Genomic DNA, 20,696 nt, shown 5'->3' with positions numbered 1-20,696 from the left:
ACAAGCAAAATAAAAGTTGCTCCAGAATCTTTAGTCATCAGAAAAATGCAAATTAAGACTACAGTGAGATAACATTATATAACTACAAGAATGGCTAAAACTAAGCAGACAAACAAAAACACAAAATAAGAAGTGTTGTTGAGAATATGGAATACATGAAACTCTCATTCATTGCTAGTGAAAATTGAAAATGGTGCAGCCATTTTGGAAAAGAATTTAGTGGTTTCTTCTCAAGTTAAACATACATACCACACAATCCAGCAGTGATATTCCTAGGTATTTACCTAATAAAAATAAAAGTTAAAAAAAAGAAAAATCAAAACATAGTTCTTATGTTATTCTGTTACGGCTGCTGTAAAAATTACCACAAATATGGAAGCTTGCTATAACAGGGTTATCTCTCTCTGCTCTGTCTTCATATCACCTTCTCTTCCCTGTGTGTCTTCTCTTCTAAGGACACTTGTGATGGCATTTAGAACCCATCTATACAATTCAGGCTAATCTCCCCATCTCAAAATTGTTTAACTTAATTTTATCTGTGTAACCCCTTGTCCCAAAAAAGGTAACATCTATGGGTTCCAGGGATTAGGACCTGATATTTTTGGAGGTTATTCCTCAGCTAACCACAGGTCTGTACAAAGATTTGGACACAAATGTTCATAGAAATTTTATTCACAATAGCCAAAAACTGGGAATGAAATGCCCAATAGATTAACAAATAAACAAATCATAGTATATTCATCTATTAAAAAATGAATGCTTGAAACATGCAGCAACATGGATGAATTTCAAATACTTATCTTGAGGGAAGGAAGCCAGACACAAAATAGCACATATTGCATGATTTCATTTGTACAGAACTCCAGGGCACACAAACCTAATCTATAATGATAGAAAGTACACCCATGTTTGCTTCAACCTAGAGGGTGGAAAATGAAGATTGACTGGGAAGTGGTATAAGAGAACATTTTGTGATGATGGAAGTGTTATGTATCTTGAAAATGGTGATGGTAACATGGGTGTGTACCTACACTTAAAATGCCATGCATCTAATTATATACAAGTTAAATCTCATAAAGTTGGTTTCAAATGTAAATTTTAAATAGTAAGATTTATTTATTTAAAAAAATTAAACTTCAAAATTAAAAAAAAATCGATTACCCACCACTAAAACTCACTAAGAAAAGTAATTTCCATGTAAATATTTAAAAAATATTTTCCTATTTTTATTGTATGCCTTTATTTTATCTTAATATTTATGTTTCTTATTTGTACTGAACTTATTTTAGTTTAAGTGAGAGAAATATTTTTCTCTATGGCCATACAGCTTTCCCTGAAACATTTGCTAATCAATTTTTTTCATTTATTAGAAATGAAATTCTACCCTCATCAACTGATTATCCATACATGCTTTGATCTATTTCTGTACTGTTTGTTCAATTCATTTGTACATTATTTTCTTTTGATATTTTTGTTGCATGATTACTTTAGTTTTAAGAATATTTTAGTATCTAATAGGCCAAGTCCTTTCTCAATACTTTTCTTTCTCATAATTTTGATGACTTTTTCTCAAATTTTATTTCCAACATGACTCTATTTTCATCTAAGATAAAAGACAAACAAAAAAGATACGAAAACAAAACAAAACATAAGCCCTTATGGAAGGATTCTGACTGAAATAGATTGAAAGTATAAAAAAAATTAATTTAGGTATAAAATATCTTAAAATATTGAGGCTTCCTATCTATAATTAAGGCATGTCTCCCACATATAGTCAAATATTTTCTTATATACCTCACCGTGTCTGTAGTTTGTTTTACGAAGACATTTCTGTTGCTTTGCTACTTGCTGCCTAAGACTCAAGATAATTTATATCCTCATTGGGATTATGGTCTTTAACATTATGAAGTAATACTCTATCCTATTCACATATTTCATCTTGAATTCAACTTTTTCTGATACTGATAACAGGTATACTTTATTATATCTTTGCCCTTACTTTCAACTTTTCTGAATCACTTCATTTTAGGTAAGATTTACAACTGACTTACAGCTAGAATTTTTTGATGCAATAGAAGCTGTTATTCTGTGTGTGTTTATCTTATTTGTATCAATTTTGTAAAGAATATAATTGATTTTAATTCTGACATCTTAAGATCTCACTCTTTAGTTTTCATTATTTCCTTTGTTTTCTATCATTTGCTATATAATCTGTTGTCTACATGCTTATTTTCCTAAGATAGATACTGTATATTTAATTTTACTAGCAGTTGCTAATATATTTTCTCATAATATGCCTATGCCCATATTTCTCATTTTATCGGCTTCAGAAATAAAGCAATGGATATTAAATATCTGTTTAGTTAAAAACCTTTTTGGCAAGTTATTTTAGTCGAACCCAGTCTGATTTACAGAAAAATGAGAATATGCTAGAAAGCTATTATGATATCCAGTTGAATCCAAGAAAGATTTCATTATCCATGCCTTAGGAAGGTGAGGGATGTATACAGCCAGCCTACAGGAGCTACAAGGACTAAGAATTTCAAATCCATTGGCAATTCCTTTTTTTTTCCCCCCTATTTCTCTCTGTGGCTCAGTTTAATCTTTCCTACTCTATGGTAGAAAAAAGCTTTTAAATTTTACTTCTTACAGTTTTAATCATCTGAGAGATCCTGGCCTCTCTCGGGATCCCTACCACAAAATCCTTTGCAAAGGACCACTGGATTTGTTTGGTCAGGTGCCTTTTCCTAAATCAATTAATGAGGCAAAATTTGACGCAGGGATTGTCCCTGCCATAATCATGTGGGTAGACAGTCAGGGATAGGAATATGGTTTTCAGATTAGTAGAGGGTTTGGCAGACAAAAGAGTGTGACCTGTACTCTCACACTATGAAAGATAAGCAAACTATCCCTCTTTTGCTCCTGTCACCCAGTAGCTAATTAATTCTGGAAATTTCTGGCTTGACTTCCTTATATGTAAATGGGTCACTACTTGAGCTAAAATTAGATACTTCTGTAGCTCTTCTGTTATTTTCTTGTGGTTTTATTAGAGTTCTTTGTATTAGGGTTCTGTATTACTAGGGTTCTTTTTCTTAATTTCAGGAAGTTTATTACTAGTTGCTTCGAGACATGAATATATTTGACAAAATTCCAAATGAATCAATAGGACTTTCTACTGATATCAGAGAACAGATGCCCAGACATGGGGGGGAGGGAGAGATCAATTGGGTGAAGGTTGTCAAAAAAGGTATAAACTTCCAGTTGTAAAATAAATAAAGCTGGAGATGTAAAGTACAGTATGGTGACTATAGTTAATAATGCTGTATTATATATTGAAAGTTGCTGAGAGTAGATCTTCAAAGTTCATATCACAAGTAACTATGTGTGGTTATGGATGTTAATTAAACTGGACTGTAGTGATTTTGCAATATATACATATATTGAATCCTTATATTATACACTTAAAACTAATATAATGTTATAATTAAATTATATATCAATTAATAAGTTTATTCTCTAAAAAAGTTAAATAATTCTGGAATTGCTTATCTAATGAGATAAGAATCTAAATTAATATTTCAAACAAATAACTTACTGTCCATCTGTATTAATTCATCAAAAATTGTTTCCTTTATTTGTGATCTTACCCTTTTTCCGTTATACATTATTAGATAAAATAAGGTTTGTGTCTCTGGAATAGTTTATAAGAATGGTCTTGATTGAGTTAAAATACCAAATAAATAGGAAATAGTCACAGGTTACTCAATAAACTCTGAATCAAAATTGACATCAGTTTAATTTTATTTTGTAATCAACTAAATATTTCAAATAAATCAAATACAACTAAAGAATTCTCCAGATTTTACTTTAATTTCACATTTCATGCATTGCACAATATTTACAAGATATTCATTTTGATTGTTTCATAACTTGGGGAGGGAGAAGGCAATAATTCTGCCAGATGGTTAAATACACCAGAGGGTTTCTGCTCTCATTTTCCTCATTTGAGAGATACGAAGCGGTTTTTACTCCCAACATAAATTCTAGACAAAACCCATACACTTTGCTTACTTCTCATGTTAAACATTATGGATGACATACAAGCAAAAGATAACCTTGTTACTAAATTAATGATCTCTTGAAATCTTATGTGGCTGTATGATAATGTTAAGTTTGTCGAAAACAATTTACAACAAATTTGTTATCCTGCGAGTTTGTTTGTTCTCTTTCCTTTCCTTCTGCTTCCTTCTCCCTTCCTTCCTGCCTGCTCCCTTCTTTCTTTCTTCTTTCAGGTATATTGCATTAGAGAGCATTTAAAGACATTTATTACTATAAACATCATTAAGCATAATTTTCCTTGAGGAACAATAGAAAATCTAAGCCAAATAAAAACAGTAAAGAAAATGCTATATGGAATCTTTTATTACATAAAAATTATTGCATTCTTGAGTCATATTCAGATACTATTAGCTAGGACTGCTGCATTGCAGAAACTAAAATAAGAGTACATTTTTCTTCATGGAAAATTCCAGTGTTCAGAGAAACAAACAGCAACCTAAGCTAAATATTCACTATATCAGAAACAAACCACAGGTGTTTTGAGTAATAATCCTGTGAACTCGTGTCCTTAAATGAAAAAGGGCAGCCATGGTCATCTGGCCACTGAAGCTCTCTTCCTTCAAAGGATGGCTACCTGTAGAGGTGGACTCCTTAAATAACTGTCTGCACCAAGGACCATTTGGTATATTTTAACCTTTGTGCAAAGACTCTTCACAGAAGCTGAGGTTGAAATCCATAGAGGTGCAAATAAAAGATGATGACTGATGAGTCCATCCAGGAAGGAGGATACTTCATGGTTGTAACATCTATTTGGAGGACAGACTTCTTCCCAACTAACCCCTCCTTATTTGTCTGTGAGGTTACAGAAGATCCCTAGACAGCGTGCTTTCCCAGTTGCTAAATTTAAATGTAAGAAATAAAGTTTATCCCTTAAGAAAAATGGAAGCTCAGTGTTAAAGTTTGTTTTTAGATCAAATGAATTGGATTTTCTGTTGTTATTTTTATTACAGCAACACCGCAACAGTGAAGAAAGGGCAAATCATCATGTGAGTAAATCCAAGGATTTCGCCTCAACGATGTGGATAACTATTTTTGGAGAAAGCACTAAAAGAGTCTGGGGGTGGAAATAAGTGTCAGAATTGTAGTATTCCGTAACACACTCTGAGTTCAGCTTCCTTTGCTTGATTCCCTCATCAATGAGTGGAATCAAGGAACTTTAGAATTTCCTATGTTCCATCATTTTGTGTCCATCTAATCCATTAAAAATCCAAGATTGTAAAATGGTTCACTTGTCTTTATAAAGAAAGTTAAATTAAAATTCCTTAGGATAGAAAAAATTTTTAAAAAGCTACACAGTGATTTTTTCCCCTTTATAGTCACATTGGATAGCAAATGAGGACTGTAAACCACAAATATCTAAAGTTTTTATTTGAGTCTAAAATAGATATACTGTATCCAGCTGATTCTTAGGTTAGAACCACTCTAATAATCCTCATGTTGAATACAAAATACATAAATATATAACTATTTGGAAAAATATTATTTTTTGTGAGACAGAGGAAAAACCATGTTCCAAGAAAAGGTGTTTTACATTGTAATGTCCAACTTGTGTGTGCACATTTCAGCTTGGAGACTCATTAGTCATTTGGGCCACGTCTTCAAAATTCTGTTTAGCCACTTTGTGGTTTCCTTTCAATAAAAGACAAGAAAAGAAAGAAAAATTTTAAAAGCACCCTACTCAGGAATCCGGGAAAGCCTTTATGATTGACTCATAGGCAGGTGGGGGTGGTGTTGAAAGACCAATCCGAAGACTGTTATTGGACCAGTGGAAATCAGGACGGCCCAGACTGTGGGAAGTGTTGATGGTGGAGGAGGTATTGGAGGAAGGGAAAGTCACCAGCTGACTCTCAGTTTCCACGGGAAGTAGTGGACTTTGCAGAAAGGGATGGAAAGTTGAGCCTCTGAAGCTTGATTTTCTTGGAAAAGAATTGGCTTGTTCCAGGGAAGCTTGTCGCTGGAAAGTGAGGCTTGCCAGGCTTAGGTTGCTTCGACGTTCACAGCCACTGTGGCGGTAAAATCCAGTTCTGTTGAGGCCATGGTTGTAAGAAGATCTAGATCTCCGGCTTGAACTCCACTGTGAGATGGGGGCACTGGCTCTTCTTCGAGACAAACAAACAAACAAAGCCCAAATAAATCCTGCAATTACAAATACAGTTGCCATGGACACTGTGAAGGACGTTATAACATCCTCTGAAACAAAGAAAACAAAGAGATTTGTAAATAGATGTTCAACTAAATACACAGGCAAAACACAAGTGTTACTATGGATTACATGAGTAACTGAGATTTTGGATTAGGGAAATAGAAGATGGTGCTGGGTGGATATGGATAAATGAAGCAGATGTGCTTCCATTTATCAAAGCACAAGAATAAAGGATACAAAATGAGATTTTTTAACTGTAGCATTCCACATTGCTTATGCCATTTTATTATCTTTAAGAAATTAGTAATTTAAGTCTCATTTTTTTGAAAAAGGATATTCGTTAGCTCATAAATTTTTATAGAGTTGCAAATGCAGTCCGAAGATTATTTCCTTTAGAGTTACAGTAGTAACTAATGTGCCAAAAATTGATAAAAAATTTCACAGTCACATTGACTTTGCCTTTTCCTCTGTCTGCTTTCGTCATCCCCACCAATGTCTCCCACCTGCAGGCTGCATGATGCCTCACTTCCTGTCCATAGGAAGTGCTGGGCTAGAACCACCTGGGGGGCTGACTGATTTATGTCTTATTTCCAGAACTCCTAGACTGTCACCTGCATCTTTGACTCATTGATGACATGACCTATGCAGACTACTGAGCTCTTTCTTGGTTCCCAAGCTGGTTCATGCTGTTATCATGCCCTGTGATCATGAAATTCCTGTTCCCTGAATCCCCATAGAATCTCTGCTATACACCAGTATCCTCCAATTCACAGAACTTGTATTTATCCAGATTTCCTGTTGTAAGGAGGGAAAAATGCCTTTCCCAAATGGAAATTCTACCTTATAGCTTCTTCTTGTGAATTAAAAACCTACTCTTGAATAAAACTGGGTAGTGGAGCTCCTGCATTGAATGGAAAGACAAGCTGGATATTTGAAGACCCATCTGGCCTTATCATCCACACTCTTCCTGACCCTCTACCCCATGATCTAATCCACAAGCCACGTTGATTTTCCCACTATCCCAAACCTTTCATTCTCTCTCAAATTCTGTGCACTTCAACATATTTTTCCTGATACCTGGATATAATTTTTAAATTGTTGCTTGGAAAACTCAGTATGCATTAAATTTTAAACACAGTCAACCCAACAACTGCGGGTGGTCCATGAAAGAAAACCAGCAGAAAATCCATCAAGCTGATCCCAGCCCAGTTGCCAGCCCACAGAACTCTGAGCTAAGTAAATGGTTGTTTTAAGTCACAATGTTTTGGGGTGGATGGATTGTTACACAGCAAAAGCTAACAGAGTCAGTGTTCCAAACTCAGCTCTATTCCTAGACTCATTTTATTACTTTCTTCAAATGAAGGAGTTAGAATTTATGATTGCCAAAGTTCTTTCCAGTTTATTATTGTTACCTATGACAGTATATACAAAATCTATAATGCAGAAATAACAAAACAAGCCAATATTAATAAATACAAAAGAAAAATCATTGCTCCTTAATTTTTGTATATGTTTTAGTGTCCTTCCACCTTATATTCTCACATTTATCACCTGTGGAAAGACTATATTTGTTATGTCCTATTTTCACAATTATCACAAATGCTTATACCAAAATCCTCTAAAACAGCTGTTTATGTCAAATCTAAGCAATAAATTCTTTGTAACAGAAAAATGACTTGTGAAATACAAGATGATTTATAACAGATCTTTTAGACTCAATATTGTTCTTCAAAAGTGTCTCTCATCAAAATAACGTTGAGTCATAGCCTTAAAGTGCAATCTCTTGAGACTAGGATTTCAGTTAGGCTTTATCTGGAAAAAGCAATAAACACAGTCAGAACCTAAAATTAACCTTATTGATCATACAATAAAATTCCAAATTAATATGTAACTATCAGTGCACCAAATATTTGGAACCTAAAAAAGAAATTATAGAAAATCTGAGCTGCCAAGGCAATGAAACCATGTAAATCAGAATTTTCCAAAGTTTCTTCTAAAAAACAATAGAGATGGACTTCCCCAGTGGCCCAGTGGTTAAGACTCCGTGCTCCCAATGCAGGGGGCATGGGTTAGATTCCCTGGTTGGGGAACTAAGATCCTGCATGCCACATGGGACAGTCAAAAAATAAAAATAAAAATAAATTAAAAACAATAGAGAACAAGATAGCCAAATAAAAATATACAAAACCATACCTTCGACATAAGTAGAAGACAAAAAAAAAAAATCCAAGCTTCAATTTACCTAAAAATATAAATGATGGAAAACAAACCAGTAAATTAACTCCCATACTTCTAACACAAGCTCTCATGAAGAAGAAGGGCAATCCTGGAAATACTGTAAAAATAATGAAAAGGTGTCCTGGTCCATGAGAATGCTGACTGTAGAAAATGGACTTGCAAGTGAATACAGGAATAAGAAGAGGCAGTCTTGGAAAGTAATCCCTCCTGTAGGAAAGAAAAGAATTCAAGCACAAAAGAACACATATTTTATGATTCTATTTACATGTAATGTCCAGAATACACAAACTATATGGGTAGAGAGTAGATTAGTGATGGTCTAGGGCAAGGGGGTGAAGTGGAAGGGAATGGGAGGGACCTCGAATGGGGACAGGGTTTCTTTTTGAAGGGCAAAGTGTTCTTAAATCAGATTGCTATGGTGGTCACACAACTCTATGACTATAACAAAACCGTTTAATTGTACACTTTAAGTGGGGGAATTACATGGTCTTTGAAACATATCTCAATAAGGCTGTTTTAAAAAAGAAAGAAAGAAAAGGACAGGTGCTTTTTGGAAACCACATAATGAAGGAGAAAAGAGGCAAGACTGAGAGGAAACTTGAGGATCGTTCAAAACAAAAGAAAATTTAAAACAAAGGACATACAATGCCCCCCACCTCCATCTTCTAAAAATAAAATTCAACCAGTAAAAAACAACCAAACACACACACAAACACACACAGTCAACCAGTAAAAACACCACACTTTGCTACACTGAGAAAAGGGTGAACCTAGAATGATTCCCAGGTTCTGGTATGGGCAGGTGAGGGTAGATAGGTGGATACTAGTATCATTCATCCTAACAGGGAAGAAATATGAGACTGTAGAACTGGGGCTGAACCTGACATTAGGAAGATGTTGAATTTGTGTGTCCGTGAGATATACATTTGGAATTCAGGGTTAAATAAATATGGAGCTTAAAGAGAAGCAAAATTGGGAGTCTTCATGCTATAGGAGAGTTCAACCATCCATGGAAAACATTCTACTAAAGGAAAAGAATGTGTTTACAGAAGTGAGTTGAGAACAGACTTCCAGGAAAACCAGAATTTAACAGGTGGTGGAAGTCAACACCAGGGAAACAAAGAAGGGCTAATAAGGGTGGTCCACGGAAACGAGAAAGATTACTAGCACTGAATCAAATCGAGAAAAGAATTTTAGGTAAAAGTGATTAGTGATCAGATGCCCCAGAGATATTTACCTATTCATTTGTTGGCACATAAAGCACCCACTAGGTACCAAGTACTACTAAGTACAGAAAGAGCAGGGAAGAAAATGAAGTCTCAGCCTTAGTGGAGTTAACATTCTAGAAGACTTAAAGTAAGAAAAATGTCCTTTAGGTGTGACAATGAGTGGGGCATTGGCCACTTTACCCACAATAGGCTGGGGGTCAGATGATGGAAGACCAAAAGTACCTCTCCAAGAAGTTCAACCTCTCCACTGTGGACAAGGGAGAGGCTTGAGCAAATATTCTTTAGGAAGGATGAAGATGGAGCTGAGTGATATCTAGACTGAAAGCAGAGATGCAGGGAGGATAGTGAAGCAATGATTCAAACATGCAATAATAATGGCTTAATCTGGGACTTTGTAGTAAGAATAGGAAAGAATCTGGTCATGAGAGACCCAAAGTGAAAAGAAAGTAAAAATTATACCAAAGTATCATACCATCCAATGCCCTAGAAATAAGACATTGGGGGGTGAGGGGTGGGAGGTTGTGTTAAACTGAGGCTTAGAAGCTCTTGCTCCTAAGATCTAAATGAGAATGTTATTTTCTAGCAGTAATTGAATAATCAGATTAAATTGTAATGTTATAGAAATTTTATCTTCTGCTTCCTTTATATTTACTTGCCTTTGCCATTTTATGCCACAATAGTTTATCAGAGAATAATTTGCTATATCAAATTTTACTTTGTGTTATAATCACTATACGTTTCCTTTAAGCTTTGTGTTGCTTATAAAGTCTACCTAAATTCTGAATTTCACTGAAAAATTGTTTTAATTGCTCTTAGAAAAGAACTAAATAAAAATAATGAACTACTCAAATACTTCATAAAACCCAGTCCTTTGTCTTCTCTCCTAATAAGTGCATGAGTCCACGCATTTTATTATATTTGGTTCTTTGGTTAAGAAAAATAGCTAATTTTACCTTATTTCAGTGAGTTTTTGGCAACCTTTGTTTCTGTGAGGTGTATTGAACATAATTTGAATAATTTATTATTGTACATTATTAAGTGATCAGTTGTCCCTAAGTTTATTCATTAAACAGTTTATACTCCAGAGAACCTATGAATTGATTACCATGAGAAACATTTTAATCAAAGAAGATGGATAAACTCACTCAGAAATTCTGTCTTCTTATTTAGAATAGATGAATGAAAGATATATTATGATCCATCATAATGTTATTCTGCCTTTGAGTAGGAAAATAATGCATTAGATAGAGACTTAGTTGGTAAACCGTAAGGTCCTTTTAAATTTGAACTTCTATTATTCCAAGCTAGAAAGGTTTCACTAAAACTGTGATTAAGAAAATGGTGATGTTTGGAGGAATATTGTTTACAAAATGCAACCCTATTTTTATTTCATTATTTTGGTAAAAAGTAACATGCATTTCTAACTTGATTAATTTAATTTATAGGTCTCCGGCACTATTTTAAGTGTACTATATCACTTAATTGTCAAACAACCCAATTAGGTAAGTGCTTTATTTCTTCGGTGTGTTGTAAGAAAAAAATTAATCTAAAATGAAAGTGAAAAATGCATTAAAAATTGCATTGATTTGATACCAGATTGGGTAGCCTGACATGAACAGAAATACTTGGGGAAAATGTGGAAAGCAGTATTATATATTCTATAGTTATATTTTCCTGAATCAACAGCCTCCATTGGAGAATTTTAAATATCAACGACTTCAGATATAGAATCAGTGATACAAGTTTTCAATGAAAACAAACTCTAAAAAATGCCTCAGCTCGCACTCCTAATTTTATTTTTTATTCTTTACTGGTTTTTCTTTCTTTTTTTTTTTTTTTTGGCTGCGTTGCACAGCAATGCCCCCTGCAGTGGAAGCACAGAGTCTTAACCACTGGACCACCAGGGAAGTCCTACAATCTCTTAATTTTATTGATATTGAAACAGAGTCTAAGGTCTATGTTGTAGAACTAATGCTCAACTTATTTTAATAATTGAATATTGGCAATTAGCTCTGGTCAGGGACTATGGCTTTCACTCAGGCATGACACAGAGTGAAAAGATAAACACTCAAGTTTGCAAAGTACATGCCCTTGCTTTTGTGTATAAACCAGTGTAACCACCAGGGTCTGGTGGAGGATTCTAAATATCTCAGGATATAGGCAGGTCTAATGGATAAGATTAAAGAGATGTGTTTACTTTATTTCAACCATTTCAATTTAAAGTTTACAAGCATTCTTATACATGGTCTCAGAGCATATGCCCTCCGAGCCTCTCCACCCCAGTCTCTTCTGACAAATAAAATGTTCCAAAAGGTTAATCTATAGCAAAAAGTAGCATAATGTTCATTTCAAGAAAAAAAAATTAGATACTTTTAACATGTAGAATCAAGGGGAAATAATTTTACTTCATGTAATTACAATATAATGCAACTAAAAAGGCCAAATAATTGCCTTCAAAAAGGCAGATCTCCCTTTAAAGGAAAAAAGGAACAAACTCTAACATTAGTAGGGCATAACATATAAACTGTGCTGTTATCCTATTCTGTAACCTATGTCTGTACAACCAGCAAGGGGCTTGCATTTAAGTCCTCAATGAATGACAGCTATTGTTACTAATGGTTGCATAGCTTTCCCAAGTCATTTGACCCTTCCTGGCTTAATTATAACGGTCACTATAGTGCCTTTCAATTGTAAAATTCTAATGTAGAATCTGGTTTTCAATAAATCTATACTTAGAATTCTGTCCATTAGTATTAAAATTTAGTAGAGGTCACCATCTAGTGGCCTGGAGTTGAATCGTTCTGATATCTCAAAAGTGATTTTGACAATAGAACATTGATCAATTCACAAAACCCTTTGCAATTATAAGAATCATTAGGCTTAGCTATTACTGAAGTAGCCTGTGTTGTTCTTGGTACTCTAGAGTATATAGGAGGATGGTTCAAACAATAAGACTTTGGCAAAAATCGTTGTTAGGAAGAATTACATTTCAGGTTCAGAAAACTTGATTAATTCCAGTAATTTAAACAGAGCAAGTATTTTCTATGTGTATCTCATCTCCCAGAAAATCCTATTGGGTCTGTTTTCAGAATATATCCAGAATTCAACTTCTCATTATCTACTCTGCTATCTCCTTGATCAAAGTCACCATCATCTGTGACCTCAACTGTTACCATAGCCTCCTATCTGGTTCCTGCTTCTCTCCTTGCCCAATTCTCCATACAGCAGCCAGAGGGGACCTCTGAAAGTGTCAGTCAAATCACATCGCTCTTCTGTTCTAAACCCTTCATTTCTCCCAGAGTAAATATAAACTCCCTCAAATGTCCTTAAAGCTCCAACTTCTGTTCCCAATTATCTGTGCTCATCACTGCTTTTCTCCTGGCTCATTCATCTCCACACACTGCCCTCTTTGTCATTCCTTAAACACATCAGCTGTGCTCCCGACTTAGGGCCTCGTGCTGGTTGTAACCTATTCCTGAAACTCTGCTCGCTGTCTGCATGGGTGAATTTAAGTCTTCGCTCACATGTCACTCTCTCATTGAGGCCTACCCTGACCACCCCGTTTAAATTTCATCATGTCCCACCTCCTATGCCTAACTGCACCTTTGGTTTTCTTTTCTCTTTCTGGATTACTGGAAACTAGACTTACTTGATTGTGGGACAAATAAGGAAAAATCGGGGGGATTTGGAAGTAGTTTTGACCAAAGTCACAAGGCATAAGCCATATGCTGAATATAATTAGTTAACAGTATTGTTAGAGTAGAAGGTAAGTTAAATTATGTTCAGAAGGAAAAGAGTAGACCATCCCTTTCTGTGTGTGATAAACTAGCATATATCAAACCACTGGGACCAATTATAAAATACAGATCAAAAATATTGTTTTTAATCTGGTTGAAGCCATCAGAGACCTACCCAAACTGTTAACTTGAGGGAGAAAATTCCAAGAGAAAAGAAACTCTCTCATCACAATAATCTGTAAAGAGGGGCAAAAAATCTGAGTAGAACTCTGTGCTATCTCAGTAGGCTTAGGAAACAAAGACTGGATTTCAGGTAATACCAAGGAATATAGACTTTGGGAAATATTCTAGGCTCTGAGTTGGGCTTCCAAAGAACTACTCCCTAAGAGTAATAGCAAATAGGAAAAAAAGTAGACCTCACAAAGATGCAAACACAGTTGACCCTTGAACAACACAGGTTTGAACTACACAAGTCCACTTATACACAGATTTTTTTTTCAATAAACACGTATTAGTGGTTTCTTCTGGGGATGACGTAGAGAGGGATTGACTAAGAAGCGTCATTAGGGAACTTTTTGGGTTGGAGATTAAGTTCTGTATCTTGATTGGGGTTTGGGTTACTCAGGTGTGTATGTATTTGTCAAAATTCAGCAAATGTTCAGTTATGATCTGTGCACTTCATTTTTGATCATTTTATACATTTTATTGTATATACACTTGACCTTAAAAGGAAAAAACACTTAAAAATATTGAATTCCTGTTAATAATATGCATGCTGAATTAATTAGCGGGAAGTGTACTGATATCTGCAACTTACTTGGAAATATAAACTAACAGATTGGTGGATATAATGAATATTATAAAAATGTTAACAGCAAAATCCAGGTGATGGTATACGGATAGTCACTGTAAAATTTTTTTAATTTTCCTGTATATTTGAACACTTTCATAATAAATTTTAGAAAAACATACCAGAGAAGATCATGAACAACTTTAAGGTAACACAGTTAGAAATTTAATTCAAATGGGCAAATTCCTAGAAAATTAATTCAAATGGGCAAATACATAGAATAGATGATAGTCTTGAAAACCAATTGTTTTACTGCAATCACTAGACATTTTGAGGGAGACAAGAGTTGTTTGTTTGTTTGTTTGTTGCAGTTTCAAAATGCTAAGAGCCTAAAGGACTCAAGAATATACCTTTTTACTGTAATGAACATTATTGGGAAAAATAAACCATGGTCTATGAGTCACGCCCTTGTCAACTTAGGCTGCCATTTAAATACCATAGACTGGGTGGCTTAAACAATAGATGTTTATTTCTCACAGTTCTGGGGTCTAGGAAGTGCAAGATCCAGGTGCCAGCATGATCAGGTTCTGGTGAGAGCCCACATCCTCGTCCTCGCTTGCATGCAGACAGAGGGAGAAAGAGCAGTATCTCTTCCTCTGCTTATAAGGCCATTAACCTCATCATGGGGGCCCCACCCTCCAATTTAACCTAGATTACCCCCAAAGGCCCTATCTCCAAATAACATCGCGCTGGGGGTTGAGGCTTCGACACAGAATGGCATAGAATGGGGGAGGGGACATAAACACTCAATCCATAGTAAGTGAATTTTCAGAAGCAGTGTAAAGAGGAGAAGTTTGAGAGAGAGGGCAGAACTATAAAGCATGTGACCAGTAAGAGTTCTGGAGAAAGGGCCGTCACTCCATCTCTGCCTGTGATGAGCTACAGATTAGGGAATCCCAGAGAAACGGGTATTCATTCGCAGCTTCTTGGGATCCAGATGGGAAAGATGACAAGCCTCTCTGAGAAACTCTGGGTCCCTGAAAAGCAGGGTAGGAATGAGGAAATGTGGACAGTAGTATATCCAGGTCTAGGGGTCTGATCTACAGCCCAAATTCCCGCAGCTCTAGGGTTATGGGAGAGCATTCAACGTTGTTCTATGCCACTAGGACAGATGGAAAAGTACCTGAATAAGGACCAGCAGACCAGGAAGGAAAAATCATGCCATTAGCAAATGTTGTACAGACCATACGAGTCAGATTTTACGGTAAGAGCCCTCAGCAGTGGAGGCAAGAAAAAAGGGCAGTGCCCCTAAAGCAGATGAGAACTACACATCCGTAGGATCAGCGGAGACCAGAACTTGATTAAGAGCCAATGGCCCTCTCCTTCCAATACCCTTGATGGTGTATAGCTCCCACCCCTGTCCCTTCCCCTCTCCAACTTTAGAGAAAACTCCTAAGGAAGAAGAAAGTAGGGAGACTTGAAGTAACTAAATTGAAAATAATTATATTAAGTCAGGTCAAACTTTTACAGTGACATTCAAAACTACACAAATCTGTCTCAAGTCATTCACGTCTCCACAAATACGGCTTGTGTTTTTCTACTCCTGCATATTTGCTGATAACATTTCTCCTGAACTCCCTGAAATTCTCCAACTACGCCTTATTTATCTCACTAACACCTGACACATTGCCTTATATATAATGAGTGGTCAGTCAATGCTACTGTGTAAACTACTGAACTGGATAGATAAACGGATGAAAGAATGAGTTAATAAGTTAATGTAGGAAAAATGAATGACTATAGTATTCTTCCTAGAATTGTCTCCCTATTTAAACCTTATCTGATTTATAGGAATAGGTAAAGCCTCATTTTTTTTAAGAAGTATTTAGGGACTATTTCTGCCATATTTGTCTTTCTAACTCAAAACAATCATGGCCATTTTGCCAAATATTATTTTGTATTATTCCATAACAATATAGGCATATATTTGCATGTGTATGGACACACAATCTCCTCCAGGAGTGTAATCTTTTTGAGGACAGACATTTAAGTTTTGGTGAGGATTAAATGAGGTAAATAAATGCAAGTTCCTAAACCAACAAATTCCCCAATTTTTTACAGTGCTAGCCAAAAGGGAAAAACACACGTGGTAAGGCAAGAAGCATAACCAAACAGTCTTCTTTAAGACTCTAAATACCAAAAGACTAACCAAGTTTAACTACGCTGGTCTACTATTTCAAAAATAGTAAAGCGGAGTGCCGCAAACTTTCACAAGTTATGTTTCCTGCTGCTTTCATGGGGGACATTTATAGGGAAGGGAAATGCATGACAGAAAGCAAAAGTGAGAAATGCAAGGTGGTGGTCTCCCTCTGTGTTGTCCCTCTCAGGCCAATTTAATTGCCCGCCTTTGCAATAATTACTGTAATGTTTGTACAACATTTAGTAAGTTTTAATGGGTGATTACCGAGAAAATGCAAGCTGTCATTATTGGTAATAACCTGGTATCATTATCTTATTTTTCAACATTCGTTAAAGTAAATCAGGAAAATTATATTTGGAAAACAATTTTTTATGCAGCCTAAGTATAAGTCTGAGAAATTCGTATGGTTCAATGTACAAGTTTTGCTTTTCTAAACTGTTCTTTCTCTATTCTCTGAATTCAAAACACCAAGCAGACAATTGATTTTGGAAGCAATAGGGAATGTATTGCACTGCACTTTGCAAGATTTTCAAATAATATTTTTGCAGAGACAGTGACATAGATATAAATTTAGATACAAAAAGGAAATAAAAATTTAAAAGATCAACATTTATATTTTAGGAAATTTTTACAGTTCATATATTCACATTTACATCTTTGCATTTTACGCTTACCATTTTTTTTTTACCCCAGAAGAAACAATGTGATCTTTTATATATTTCCCCCACATCATTAAACATTATAACATTATATCTGCTCAACATATTTGTTTGGCTTTGTTAATGCTTATCAATGTAACACTCCCCTTCCTGGTTTTCATTATTTCCATCTTTTTTCTGTTGCATTCACAAAGTAAGATAAAGAAACACTAGGAACTATCTTTGGAACAATAAGTTTGAATTCTTTCTTAAGCATAGATTTCTATATTAAAAACAAATTTTTTTAGGATCGGTAAATAGAAAACAATTAAACAATCTGTTTTTAATTGGGGTTTATTTTATGATTATTATCCATGTTTTAATCAGTGGATAATGTTTTTGTTTCCTTAAGTCTTTAAGTAAACCTGAAATTTAACTTTGGTCTGAAAAAAATTGATTCGACTTTTACAGATTATTTTTTGGAGTAAGAATTACTTTACTTTTGAATAATCTGTACAGTCACTTATTTTTATAATGATGAATTTAGTGTAAACACACTCTAGCTATTTTGTAGCGTGTGTTTAGCACATTCACTTCCTCTATAAAGGACAACAAGCTGTATTGTAAAAAACCCATACAATCGAGACTCCCGCAATTCAAAGACTTGTTGTCTATTGGTGCCTACAGAGAATAACTTATTACCAAAACCATTCTTTACAATATGCAAGTATAATTTACTTTCTTTTTCTTAATTTTTTTAATAATTACATTAGGATGTTTACTAATATCCCTCATTTTCAGACTTGAAACAAACATAAATGTTGAAGGTAAAAAAAAGAATTAATTCCCTCCGTGCACATTTCTGTGATGGTGGACAACTAGGTAGGTTGTTAGTGGGGGCAGCACCACTACTCACTTTTCACATGATAGTTCCCAAAACGTACCTTGGAATCACAACGGAAAGTCTAAAATACGTCTCTGTGAAGATGAAACACGTGTTCTGAACTAATAAAGAGGGCTATCCATCTCTTCATAAACCCCATTGTCTTCTTTAAAGCTTTTTTTCCCCTCGATTTAACGCAAATTGCCCCTTTACTTTTAAAATTTCCCTGAACCCAAGCATCTGTGTCAATTTCATGTCTCAGCTCTTCTTCCTTGTATCTCCAGCCTTGGAAGACTGCGGTTCTGACCTGAGCTCCATTCTGCTGCTGATGATTGACTAGACGCTGTGTCTGAACCCAGCCCAAAACTACTTTTGTATTGTTCCTTTTTCCCTGTGATAGGCTTTCTTTATAATGTTATTTGTAGTGTTATTTCCATTTAATTGTTCTATTACAATTTTTATGCTAATTTCATAATATGATTTCTTATATAATTACATCATCACACTCCTTCAGTAAAGATTTATTATTTAGATTCACTTTGGAAATTAAAGAAAAAGAGTGTAACATTGACAGTGTTAGTTAAAATAATCTCTATAGAAATTCTTAGTTTCATTAAAGATGCATAATTTATATAACCGTAAGACAAATAAAAACAATTTTCCAACAAAATCCATACGATTAGTTTCCAAACAGCAATGATGTACAAGTTTTTTCTCATTTTTATTCTTATTGTTTTCTAATTAGTATTTCCTATTATTTCCTTATTTTTTGTAACACCAGCCAAAATCTCTACTTATTGCCCAGATTCTCCTTGAATGACTTCATAGCCCACTTTACAGACAAATTTATATGAACAAATTTTTTGTAATACATCTATGAAAACTTTAGGTAATCAATTTACAGTAAACAAAATGGCTCAGAGATTCCCAATGTTTTAATAACTTTCAGGCAGTGCATTACTCTGAGTCCTAATTCTAAATTAAAAACAATGAAAGAAAATCTTACCCCAAAAATTTTCTGGCCATGGACTCCCTAAACTTGTTGTATTATTCGCCATAATATCCAAAGGGAAGAGAAGAGAGAGAAAAACCAGGACGTCCAAAAGAAGCACTTTGATTTTATGTCTTCGTGGTTCAGCAAGAGAAAAATAATTTTCACACAACCCCTCATATACTTGTGTTTGCATAAAAGGAAATAAGTGTATCATGTTTCCTGCTTTTATACTCAAATTAGCAACTGTTTTTCTTATCTTGGAATTCCACACGGTTCCTGAGACACGAAACAATTTCCTTCTCGTCATTTCCTCAGCTAAATTGCTAAGTACCCTCCTTTCCACCACTTCCAAACTGCTTTGGGGATGAGAAGCTCCTTTTCTTGTTCTTTCGTCTTCCCCTACTAACATAAGGAGGAAGATTCCAAACTCTCAGCTACAGCACTTTGGGTTAAATTTATATAGGATAAAGAAATAGACTGCTTTCCAACGTTTGAAAACTGTATTTATGTAGTAAGTCAGGGGGGAAAACCCTTCAGAAATCCATACTGTTGCAGTACAATTAATTTTGTCCAATACTTATTTTTTATAACTCTCAGTTACTTACTAAAATTCTTAATATCTCTTGCTCTATTTGGCATATTGATTTTGAAAGGTTATTTCTTTAGTTATTTCATAAATACCTCTCGAATGTAATTCACATTTAAATTTTTATTAAAATTAATGTGTGAATTTGAGAAAGAACCATTTTCTACACGGAAGGGCCCTAGTTAGAACCAATTAGGGGAAACCCAAATGCAAACATTCCATTACAGCAGAACATTAAGCTCTATAGCAAGCAGTAGGATGAGAACAGTGTGTTTTTCTTCCTGGAGAGATGATGCCTTTGGTACTACCTATGACAGTATGAAAATAATGTTACCAAGCGGGGAAAGAGTAGGAAGGTAGAAATAACAGCATCATCAAAGGAGAGGAATCCTGACAATCCACACTGTGGCTATTCTGGATATGACTACAGTGGAACGTGGGCTATAGGAAAGAATCACGTGAGACTTCTCAGGAAATGTAGCTTCGTTAAAATTTCAAGAGTCTTTGTCTGCAAGCTTTATGAGCTTAGACTGGATCCTCTGAGCACTTGGAAGCCGATGGAAGTAGGAGTAACAGTGCCAACCCGTCCTTAATAGCTGCACTAAACTGCATGCAAGTATCTGGTTTCCTCCGTCTTTGATTCATTCTAACACTAACTCTTGTGTAACTTGCATTCATCCTAATTGTCATCACAATATGATTTTGTGTGACGCAGTAATCATCTTCCTGAAGCCTGTGATGTATTCCTGAGTATATCTAGGAAAATCTGGAAAAAACTTAATATGAAGTTGATCTCATATAAATTTTTGCTGTCCTAATTCTCTAAAAACTAGGTTGTTTCTGCTCATTTCTTAATTTTGATATATTTATATTAACTTTAAATTCATTGGAAATTAAAATACAGACACCGAGAGGAGAATAATGGAATGGTATAGAAAATTTAGAGATTTCACTGAGCAAATATAAAAACTCATCTCTATAATATTCTTGCTAAGGCATACTCCACATAACTGAGTGAATAAAATACTCATCTTTTTGCTTAAGAAAAACGAAAAACGGGGGGGGGGTGCTCATATTTTAATAGTTCTTTACTTTTCAATATTTTTGACAGAATTCATAAAAGTAGAAAATTGACTTAT

At 34.9% G+C, this 20,696-nt stretch overlaps 1 protein-coding gene across 1 annotated transcript; it reads right to left on the bottom strand.

The window, feature by feature from the left end:
• Positions 1-3,859: 3,859 nt before the first annotated feature.
• Positions 3,860-19,164, bottom strand: MYCT1 (MYC target 1). The gene is made up of 2 exons (XM_057739361.1): positions 18,984-19,164; positions 3,860-6,309 (listed from the first exon to the last, which is right to left on the bottom strand). Exons 1-2 carry the CDS (start codon positions 19,162-19,164, stop codon positions 5,798-5,800), a joined length of 693 nt encoding a protein of 230 aa, XP_057595344.1. The 3' UTR covers positions 3,860-5,797.
• Between the last annotated feature and the right edge of the window lie 1,532 nt (positions 19,165-20,696).

Source organism: Hippopotamus amphibius, chromosome 6 (assembly GCF_030028045.1).
Source record: "Hippopotamus amphibius kiboko isolate mHipAmp2 chromosome 6, mHipAmp2.hap2, whole genome shotgun sequence".
In the NCBI taxonomy this organism is placed as follows: Eukaryota; Metazoa; Chordata; class Mammalia; order Artiodactyla; family Hippopotamidae; genus Hippopotamus; species Hippopotamus amphibius.
The sequence above is the reverse complement of the archived record's forward strand: the minus strand, read 5'-3'. Positions and strand labels throughout refer to the sequence as shown.

Bases quoted from the DNA above. Each gene is read 5' to 3' on its own strand.
- MYCT1 (XM_057739361.1), bottom strand. From the start codon at position 19,164: ATGCAAACACAAGTATATGAGGGGTTGTGTGAAAATTATTTTTCTCTT. The intron at 6,310-18,983 runs GTAAGATTTTCT...TCTTTGTTTCAG, and splicing joins ATGGCCAGAAAATTTTTGGG to AGGATGTTATAACGTCCTTC.